We start from the raw sequence: 11,176 nt of genomic DNA, 5'->3' as shown, positions 1-11,176 counted from the left end.
GAGGAATTGTGTATGATTGAGAAAATGGAAAGGGGTTAATGAACCAAGTAGATTCTTGTCCTATAGTAGGTGGACATTATTAGAAGGGGTACGTTAGAGATAACCAACAACTAATTAAACTTGATGCCTTTAATATGCTTTCGTTAAGCTTAAAGCACTTTTACTTTGTTCTTTGGGGCGATGGTTGTGATGCCTACTTTGCCTCCACCACTGTAAATTGATGGGCTTCCTACTAAGGCTACCTTGAGCGTTGAAAATATGACCCAAACAAATACCTTAAAAGTTATCTAACAAACGCCTTGTTAATTGAGAGAGTAGTAGGCCTAGTATCCATTGCCTCATTAAGCTACCTTGACTTGGCCTTGCTTTGCTTGTAAGGCCGTCATCCTCCTCATGTTTTTGCTCAAGAATTAATGCCTAAATCTAGTAGTTATCTTGAAACGAGCTTAATAATAGATTCTTTTCTTAATCAACTGAAGTGCATCGCAAATCGTAAAAAGCACGCTCAAGAAAATAGCATTATCATGCAAATTGCTATCCTTAATTATTTCTCTCTCTCTCTCTCTCTCTCTCTCTCTCTCTCTCTCTATATCATATATATATATATATATATTTATATATATTTTTAATTTTTTAATTTTTTCACAACAGGCTCTTACAAGTAAAGGTGCTGTAGTTAGATTTGCACAAGAGTAAAAGAGGCAAGCCTCTCTCTCTCTCTCTCTCTCTCTCTCTCTCACACACACACACACACACACACACATTAGAAACTAATGACGTAGTTCTCAGTCCTGTTAAACTTTCACTGTGGCGTATCGGAGCGTGATCTCTCTCTCTCTCTCTCTCTCTCTCTCTCTCTCTCTCTCTCTCTCTCTCTCTCTCTCGCGCGCACGCGCGCACACACAGTGTAGTGGGTATGTCGTCTTCCCTCTAGGTTTTCCGTCGCCCTTGCAGCCCAGTATGAATAAAGCCTGCATTGTTTGCTCTCTCTCTCTCTCTCTCTCTCTCTCTCTGCGCCTGCCATAGCTCTTCTAGGGTGAGTAGTACTGACCCAGTGTGTGTGTGTGTGTGTGTGTGTGTGTGTGTGTGTGAGAGAGAGAGAGAGAGAGAGAGAGAGAGAGAGAGGGAGGGGAGGGGGGGGGGTGGGGGGGGTGGGGGGGAGAGAGATAGTGTGTGCGTGTTTTGATATACGTTGTAATAATTTCTTCTTCATTTGTTAACATGAGCAGGTTCTAATAGTTGCTGGAATAATTATGAGGCAATTTTTCTGCTTGGGGCATTGAAGGTGTGCAATTGATTAGCTTGAAGAGGAGGATGATGAGGGGGCGAACATCAACATTAAGGACATGGAGCCACTTGCTCTCATTGACGTTGCTGCTGGGCTTTGCGTGCGAGATCTTGTAGCCCTGCAAACTCGCTTCACTACTACAGGTACATAGTTCCTATATTGAAACCAAGAATAAGAAATGATAGTCTTTCGGTTAACACATTCTTCCTCACTGTTGTGAAACTCCCCCCCCCCCCCCCACCAACCCCCAAAAAAAGAGATGGCCTGTCCAAAAATAAACAATAGTATTGTTGAAGATGGGTGTGTCTGTGTGTGTGTGTGTGTGTGTGTGTGTGAGAGAGAGAGAGAGAGAGAGAGAGAGAAATGGAGAGAGTGGGCTCAAGAAATTAGTGCAATAGTAAAGAGAGTCATCTTTGTTTTTTTTAATCGAAGATTTAACATTAAAGAATAAATAATTATTTGAATATATCTACTTACCCTATCTCCAAAGCAGTGCTCGAAACGAACTTAAGTTTATTGTAATTCCACCTATAAATTTTAAATTTGAAGGTGAGAAAATCTTCAAAATCTAGAGCAATTTAGTGTAAAAATTTAGTCAATTTTACCCCAAAAAAAAAAAATCTCATCCGTAGGTTTCCTAAACTTTTGAGCAAAAAAAATTTGAAGCATTGCCCCAAAGCTTAAAAAAAACCAATCAAACACTAAAGTCTTTGTCACTCTCAAACCACCTCAGCAAAGCATCACATGGGCATTCTAAAACAAAGAAATGGCCCATTGAATAGTAGAGGAAAAAGTGCACAAACAAATTAACGTATTCTAATCTCTCTTCTTCTCTCTAAAGCATGTTTTAGCTTGCCAACAAAGGTATATCAAAGAAAGATGGGACTTAGCAATCCATGAACTAAAGAACACCCCTCCTTCATGATTGTACGATTAGAATGATCTCTGGCAATTTAGAGCAACTAGCATTGTTTTGATCTTTGAATGTGAATTGCAAGTTGCAACATCTAGGGCAGAGCAAGAAGTAGCAAGATTGTTTAGGACGCCATAAACTCAAGTTGAACTAATTTATTTTTACCATAATTTAATTTGGATATATATATAACAAGAATCTATACTATCTACAATGGGGGGAGGGACGACTCCTTGTCACACGTCAGTAGCTCCTCCATCCGGCGATTCCAGGAAGTATTCTTTGTGCGGAGAGAGAGAGAGAGAGAGAGAGAGGAGAGAGAGAGAAGAAGATAGAATAAGAGAATTTTAACGTCGTAGGAAACTATCGAGAGAGAGATAGAGGGGGATTGTGACGCCTACTCAACATTGGGCAATGCCTTCTTCCTTCCATGATCTTCATCCTTGTCTTCTCCCGTTGCCTGCTTCCTTATGTTGGTGCAACAACTCTGGCTCGCCTCATACTGAGTCTCTTCTCTCTTAGTTGATTACCCAGCATGTCATCACCTCCTCCTCCTCCTCCATTGTTTTTATTCAATGTCCGCTCTCCACCATAGCATCCAAATAGGATGTTATCCTTCATGGCAAAGGAGCCTACAAGAGGATGCACAAAATTGCTAGTGATGCTATGGGCTAGGAAATCACAAGGATGGAAAAACAAGAAGAAGAAGTGCCGATCTAGGAGGGATTCTCATGGCTACCTAAGTAGAAAAATATGAAGTTAAACAAAGTATGAAAGAATGAGAAAAAAAATATGAATGAAGCTTCATCAACTCTTTTTGGGGGGCGGGGGGGGGGGGGGGGGGGGGAACTTGTGACTTGAAGAGCGCACAAACGCATCATCAGCCATGGGTGGGCAAGCTAGATGGGCTCTTCTCTCCTACATGGGTAGCTTACTGTAGACTTCCTCTCTAGTGTTTTGCAAGGTGCCACTCAAGTCACAAGTATGAAATCATATTTTCAAATGGCTCCGGTCTGTTTTCAAAAATTTGCAAAGATCTGTCCAAATGCAATTACGTTATCATGTATGCAAATGTGGTCCACTTCATAAACACAAAAGTGCTTGAGAAGATTCTATCGAGATGGTACCTTGAAATGAAGTGATTCTGGGATTGCCCAGATGCTGATATGGCCAAAGAATTCACGATGATATGGTTAGTCAGTGGTTGCTGAAGGCAAAAAATCGTGCTTGACTCTGCCTTGCTCGACATGTATACTAGATGTGGTGCACTTCATTAAGCACAAAAAGTGCTTGAGGAGCATCAACTTGCATTCTTGTACAGGATGTCGTCTCTTGGGTTGCACTGATTGTGTGGTGGTGCCCAAGATGCTGATATGGCCAAAATAATTCACCATGATATGTTAGTCAGTGGTGTTGAAAGAAAACGTCATGCTTGGCACTGCCTTGGTCGACATGTATGCCAAATGTGGTGCACTTCATAAAGCACAAAAAGTGCTTGAGGAGCTTCCTATCAGGGACGTCGTCTCTTGGAATGAAGATTGTGGGATATGCCCAACTTGGGCAGGGCCAAGAAGCTCTGGGCTGTTTTCGACAGGATACAAAGCAAGGGTGTCTTTGCAGATGCAATCACATATGCTTGCATCTTGAACAATGGACTCGAAAAATCAAAAAAGGAGAGCTAAGCGAGAGAACTCACACTAAGAAGTCATCATCATTTTGGACTTAGGTATAAAATTTTACCCCCTCCATATGACTTTCCTTTGGAAGGCCAAAAATAATATCTTCATAAGATATGGATGTGTTACCGAGACAGGAGCTAGCTCGGTTGGTTGAGTACTTGTCCTCCGTCACCCAGGTGATGGGTTTAAGTGCGTTCGAATGATCTAGTGAATGCTCGAAGGCGTGTTTGTACCATCGTCTACAAGAATGGTGGGTACGACTATTAAAAAAGATACAGATGTGTTAACATTATATATCAATGCGTTAAATATGAAAAAACAAGTGAAAGGGTCACGATGGCTTTCAATAACAATAAGAAAGTGATAAAATTGCTAGGTTGAATTAAACTGGTATTAGTGTTTGGGAAAGGATTGCCTTAGCTTAGTCTTGAGCCGATTGAAAGTTGAGACTAGCTAGCTGCAAACCATGATAAGCAGAAGAAAAACCGATGAAATATGTGAGAAAGTCGTCCAAAAATTTTACAAATTTCAACATTTTTGCTAATATTTCCGGTTTTCTTCTTTGTGAGGAGGAAACTCAACCAACAGCCGCATAATAAAAGAGACTTTCTCGAATGTTAATACTCACTTGAATCAAAATATAGAATGCAAGAAATGCAAAGCCATGTGAAGTTGTGAAATGAAAGGTGAAGTAAAAAGAACTAATTAATATATGTGTGTGTATAGATTTATTAGAATTATGCAAGGTGAAGCTTCACTTTAGCATTCTAAAACAATGACATGCAAAAAAAGGTAAGATTTTACGATGGCTTTTCAAAAATAAAAATACATATATATATATATATATATATATAGAGAGAGAGAGAGAGAGAGAGAGAGAGTCACAATCGCTTGTTCTTATGAAAAAAGCTCTTTACTCTTTAAAAGATTTAAAAATAAAAAGGTACACAAAATAAAAGCAATGTAGTCCATCCCAAGAAAAAAGAACGAGTATAAATTGTGTTCATGTTGAAAATAATATAAGATGAGTAAGGACAAAAAAAAATAAACAAGGCAAAGTCTTAAAAAGCATTGTAAGGCTATGAGATGAAAGGGACCCATTTGACAAACTCCATCAACATTTAAGATGAGTCTCCATCGTTGTCATTGAAAACATTGGAAGGATGCTTAACTAGACTCAACACTAAGGCTTCTTTTAGAAAGCCAAAAATCCATTAGCTATGCTTTGGACGGAGAAACGAAGAGAAAAGCACACTCCTTAGAAAATTGATAGACCCCCATACTATATAACTGTTGGTACAATTACTCAAAGGTGGAGAGTGGGCCACCGCTTTAAAGCTAGAGAGAGAAAAGTGAGCATCTTAATTTACAAGTTAGAAAAGTTAGAGAGATAAGGTAAAGGTAGAAGAGGATGGTTGGTACATGTTTAAAGAAGTAACTAAAGAGAGAGAGAGAGAGATGAGTTCTACCCTACGGTGAAAATATTAGATTTGTAACATGCTAGTGTTGAACCATGACATCATCCAAGGACCACAGTTACATCGGCTATATGGGCAACCACCCCTAACGAACTGCCGCGTGGTTTGCATTTTTACCACTATATAATGAACTATCAAGGGGTTGTTGAATTGGGTATAAAGATTTTCGTAAAAAATTGTTGCATGAATGGAAAAAGATAAGGATGTTGCTTAGGAATCACTATATTTTATGAAAGAGAACAAAAGTGGAGGTGGTTATGAGAAAGAGGACAAAGGAAGGACGACAATAAGATTATAGGTCCACGAAGATAAAGTTAACGAGTACTACAAAGTGAGGAGAAGGTAGGAAAGGAAAAGGGTGATTAGCCAAATTGTTTTTTAATTTTTAATTTTTTTCAAAACTCACCACCGTGAGTAGAATTGAATAAATCAAAAAAACTTACATGGCAAACCGTGCTCACATGTCAAGCCAAGGCATCAAGTAAACATCAGAGAGACCATAGACAAGGAGACAAAATATCAACACCGATCGAATAAGGGAGGCCATCCCCAACATCACATACCAGTTAGAGCCGATAGGGCGGGGCCCAAGGTCCACATCACCATAAGACCCCTCACAGGGGAGGAAAGCATGGGAGCCACCACAAAAACGGGGCGATGCAAGGATTACCAAAGCCCACTCGAGAAGCTTGCCACCGCAGGAGGAAGGATGGAACGCCCATCCCCATCCGCCAATGAGCCAGTCACCAAACAAAAAAGGGTGAAGAGAGGAGCCAGTACGCACTCTATAGAAAGCTGTTGCAAGAACAAGACAATACCATCATACAGGGCTAAGAGGAGAGCCCACCCCACCACGAGAAGCTTCCGGTGCCACCATGGAGGGAAGAAACTGCCACTTTCCACCCTGCATGCCGGAAAGATCTCAACACGACCACAGACGCCGTTTAAGTCAAAGCCTAGAGGGGCGTCCTTCCTATTCCCAAAAATAGAGTGGCTCAAGCGAGACGCAATCAAGGAACCTAGCAAGATGTAGAGGATGGAGCAACCCGGGCTCTTCCCCCGTTGCTCCACAAGACATGCCCACCTCTCCACTACCGAGCCCACCAACCACCCTCGAAAGCTACCCTGTTGTAGCATTGACTTGAGCCTCCCTCTCAACGGCCTTGTAGGTAGCAAACCCTAAGGAGTCTCCGCTCCGGCTCAACCTTACACCTCTCATAGTGGAGATTTCTTAATTCATTTTAAATAGCGTTTAAATTTTAAGAAATCCATAAACTATCCCTCAAATTTTTGAAAAATTCTTGATACCCTTGTGTCAATTTTGGAGGGTTTGCTCCAATTTTTCTCTTTGTCATTCGCTTCTATAATAGAGATCTATTGTTTAGTGTCCTAAACAAAAGTTTTCGCCAATGAGCTCATAGTTAGTGGCATTTTATGTCTATCTATAGTGAATCACCTTGAGAGCGTGTAATGCCATCATCAATCGTGGTTTTATTGAGGAAGATCCAATCTTTTCATGAGTCTCTTGCCAAAATTTTGAAGCTTTGGATATATATCAAGATACTATGGCTCTCTCCCTCTCTCTCTCTCTCTCTACGCTCCTGATGCATGGCAAGGAGGAGGGGCTGGAATCCCTCCCTCCATTCTCTCTCTCTCTCTCTCTCTCTCTCTCTCTCTCGCGAGAGAGAGAGAGAGAGAGAGAGAGAGAGAGAGAGAGAGAGAGAACTTGCATGAAAATCGAGAGAGAGGCAGGTGGAGCCCGCCGACCACACTAGTATATATAAGACCTTATCAAATCGTGGAACTCTTAGGGACTATTGTGAACAATCAGAGTTGGATGAAGCTTATAGATTATTGCCACTTGGAAAGTTAATAATAGAAAACCTTTTTGGCCTAAGGCCTTAGTAAAGCATGGAGCTCTCGGGAGAAACTGTGTGGACTGCTAGAAAAACCTTGTGGGTCACTGCCACATATTTGTGTTCCTCCTCTTTCTTCTTAGGGAGGGTCAATAACTTGGCATCGTCTTCTATCTATACTTCTATCTACTAACATAATATGGCGAAAAGGAGAGCCCTTTACACGTGTCGCAATTTGTGACTTGAAAGCTAAAGTCCAAAAAAAAAAAAAACCCTTTTGCACGCGATAAAGAGGGGAGAGAGGGAGAGGCTGTCAAAGGCGATCGGTCGTATTAGTACTATATCTAATGAGAAGAGAGTCTCCACGTGTCACTCATTAGTTAATTTGAATTTTTTTACTTACAAAACATATGAAGGGGTGGGACGGATGGAATGACCTTTTGACAATTTTTTGACCGTGAACGTCAAAAGACTTACTTTCATTCTTTTGCAAAAAGAGTTTTCACTCTCTACATAGACTACATAGGCTAAATGTATCATGTTAAATCAAAGCCACTAACCAGTAGAATCCCTCAAACTGACATCATTTTTTACCCGAAAAGAAATAAACTTAGCATCATCTTTTTTGTTATAGCAAAACTCACAATTGTGAGTGGATTATATTGAGCAACCCAAAAAATTACAAGGTTTTATCACGCTCATGTTAAGCCATGACAACATCCATGGATCAAAATTACAACGGCTATCAGAACAGCCACCTCAGCTACCACCCCGCCTCCACATCCTTGATACACAAAGCCCATACTCTTGTCTTTTATTTATCGATGGCCAAGGTTTGCCCCCATCCTAAACATTCCATCTGCTGACAACAAGGCACAAGTAGTCCTAGACCAATCCTCCGAGTGATGCTTGTGCCCGAGTGCCCATATGAGCACTTTGCTTTCTTGTATAATTTCTACGAAGCTTGCTACCTCAAATCCTGCATCATCTTATGTATATGTTGCCCAGCATGAGAAATATTTTTCTATTTTTGGCCTGCTAAAATCTAATGATAAGACTTGAAATTGATCACTTGTACTGCCTTTACACCCTTGTTTAGCATTCTTGTACCTTTTACTATATGCTCATTTGAAGAATTATTCATCTTCCTCTCAAAAGTCATTCATTCAAATGATGCATAGATATAACCTAGGTACAAGCATGCATCTATAGTCATCAATGGCTTGTACAACACTTAAATTTATTTTGAATTTGATTATGGTTTAAGTCAACATCAACATACATATTGCCCCCTTATATCCACTATCATGGCATGAAACTAATGCTTAATCTAATCAAGCTCACGTATCCTTTTTTTATTAAAAAAATCCTCCATATAAGTTTAGAAAATTAATCAAGTTCCTTGTTGCAAGAAAGCCAGGTCATGAAGGTCCAAATGTGGAGTTGGGTGAAGATCCAATGAGAAAGATGAAGGTGTATGTATATGACATGCCAAGCAAGTTCAACAAGAGAGTGGTACAAAAAGACATGCGGTGCCTAATGCACATGTTTTCAATTGAGATACATATGCATCTTTTCTTATTGTCTAGCACAGTACGCACACTTGACCCTGAGGAGGCCGATTGGTTCTACACCCCTGTCTACACCAATTGTGACCTCACCACAACTGGGCTTCCCTTTGTCAAATACATGCCTCGCATGATGCGTAGTGCAATCCACTACCTCTCTACCAAGTGGCCCTATTGGAATCGAACAGACGGTGTTGACCATTTCTTTGTTGTTCCCCATGACTTTGGAGCTTGCTTTCATTATCATGTAAGATGACCCTAATCTTAAAGTACTTTTGCACAATGTAATTATAATTTTGAATTTGAAGGTTCACATTAGTTATCTCCTTTACTCTAGTTCCTTTATTTTTATATTTATGCTTTGTAAAAATCTAGACACAAATATATAGATCCAAGCATACATTAGTTCACCATACGATGAGCCGCGGTGTATTTGCAAACACTAATCTAAACATCTTGTCATGCAGGAGAAGGAAGCAATCATGCGTGGTATATTTCCTCTTCTTCAACACGCAACTCTTATACAAACATTTGGGCAGGTAAATCACTCATGCTTCAAAGATGACTCCATCATTATACCTCCATATGTCCTGCCCAGGAGGATCTCAAACCACATCTTACATGCTAGCACACCTCGTTCAACTTTTGTCTACTTTCGTGGAGCCTTCTATGATGTTGATGGTCCAAAAGGGGATTACTATGCTAGGTGAAACTCTACACATGTTATCCACTAATTATTTCCTAATTGAAAGTTTGAGAAAATTTCCAAATAAAGATATAAAATGTATACTTTTTTCAAATAGAATCATGTCAACACGTGATAAAAGCAAGTGTAGTATACTAGCACTCAAGAATATAAGTATAATCTCTGTCATAAATTTCATATTGTTTATCTCACCTGTTTTATTTGTTCAATATACTTGTAGGGGGGTGAGAGCAACCATATGGGAGATATACAAGGACAATGTCCTCTTTGACATATCTTCTGAACATCCAACAACATACTATGAGGACATGCAAAGATCCATATTTTGCTTGTGTCCATTGGGGTGGGCGCCATGGAGTCCACGCATAGTTGAGGCAGTGGAATTTGGGTGCATACCTGTCGTCATTGCTGATAACATAGTGTTGCCATTTAGAAATGTTATACCATGGGATGACATGGTAGTGTTTGTTCCCGAGAAGGATGTGGATATTTTGGAATCCATATTGACAAACATATCCATGGAGGAGGTAACAATGAAGCAAAAGATGCTATCTAGCCCAAGTATAAAGCAAGCATTGCTCTTTTCAAGGAAATCAAAGTATGGGGATGCATTTCATCAAGTGTTGAGGGCTCTTGCTAGTAAGCTTCCTCATAGTAGTAGCATATACCTAAAAGAAGGCCAACCAACCACCCTAAATTGGACCAATGGGAACTCAAGTGAATTTATACCATGGCAAATTTAGTTGTAGTTGAAGGTCCAAGTTCCTTAAATGATTAAGTGATCTTGTAAAAAGTCACAACAATGAGTGTACATAGAACCTCACTTCACCACTATAGAAAATGGTCCCGGAATCCATCATATTTGCCTCTATCCTCCAAATCTTGAAAATTTTGGGCCTTTGTTGTTTTGTAACCTTTTACCTATTCTTTGAGTTCATATTTTGTTGAACCCTTCTACATTTATCAATACTTTGTATCGTATGAAGATTTAAGAAGATTTTTTGTTCTACCTCATTATTTGAGTGCACCATATTTGGCAAGCAAGGAACCGCCGCGTGTTTGAGGGGGATCTAGCTGTGGCAAGCTTTCGTGAAATCACGCAAGAGAGCAGATTGATGATCCCCATGATCGGATGCAAACAAGCCTCAGAGGACTGGTCTAGAACAATACATAACATCTTGTAATAAGTAAAGCCGAGGAGTAGGAGTGGTTTCTCTGCCAAGCAGATAACTTGTAATCCTTTGACCCTCAAGGCTCGGTCCGAGCTCGGGGATTGGTGTATATTTTTGTTCTTAATACTATCCACTCACAATTGTGAGTTTTGCAAAAAAGAAAGATTTTTTTGTTCTCTCCTTCCTTCCATTGAGTTGTCAAAGGTAATGTTCATCAACAGAGTTCAGGTTCCATTGAGTTTTCAAAGATAATGTTCATCAACAGAGTTGAGGTTCATATCTTTATACAAGATCTTGGTTTCCAGCAAGACGTGTAAATATGCCTAGTGATTTGACTTTTCCAATTATCAATTGGTTTTACACGATAAATACAAACAACACCTCAATGAAAAAATTAGATTATTGGATCCTAATGTGAGAGCTAGTGCACTTATTAGCTATTATTACCCTTTGTGATACTTCAAGAACACCATTTACACTAAGGAAATGTAAACATTGTCCCTATTATAACTAGAA

At 39.9% G+C, this 11,176-nt stretch overlaps 1 protein-coding gene across 3 annotated transcripts; it reads left to right on the top strand.

Moving 5' to 3' along the window:
* Positions 1-293: 293 nt before the first annotated feature.
* Positions 294-10,502, top strand: LOC147442292 (putative beta-1,4-xylosyltransferase IRX10L). Of its 3 annotated transcripts, none has more exons than XM_086528524.1 (5): positions 294-373; positions 1,230-1,431; positions 8,635-9,029; positions 9,250-9,488; positions 9,709-10,502. In XM_086528524.1, the coding sequence occupies exons 2-5, from the start codon at positions 1,347-1,349 to the stop codon at positions 10,229-10,231; spliced, it is 1,242 nt and encodes a 413-aa protein (XP_086384650.1). In that variant the 5' UTR covers positions 294-373; positions 1,230-1,346; the 3' UTR covers positions 10,232-10,502. The 3 variants fall into 3 exon arrangements, with proteins under 3 accessions (XP_086384650.1, XP_086384649.1, XP_086384651.1); XM_086528523.1 differs by lacking the exon at positions 294-373 and adding an exon at positions 901-1,036; XM_086528525.1 differs by lacking the exon at positions 294-373 and having other exon boundaries at positions 1,334-1,431; positions 8,631-9,029.
* The last annotated feature ends 674 nt before the right edge of the window (positions 10,503-11,176 follow it).

This window comes from Adiantum capillus-veneris, chromosome 14 (assembly GCF_014529385.1).
Source record: "Adiantum capillus-veneris isolate H3 chromosome 14, ASM1452938v2, whole genome shotgun sequence".
In the NCBI taxonomy this organism is placed as follows: Eukaryota; Viridiplantae; Streptophyta; class Polypodiopsida; order Polypodiales; family Pteridaceae; genus Adiantum; species Adiantum capillus-veneris.
Note: the sequence above shows the minus strand (reverse complement) of the source record. Positions and strands in the feature narration are given on the sequence as shown.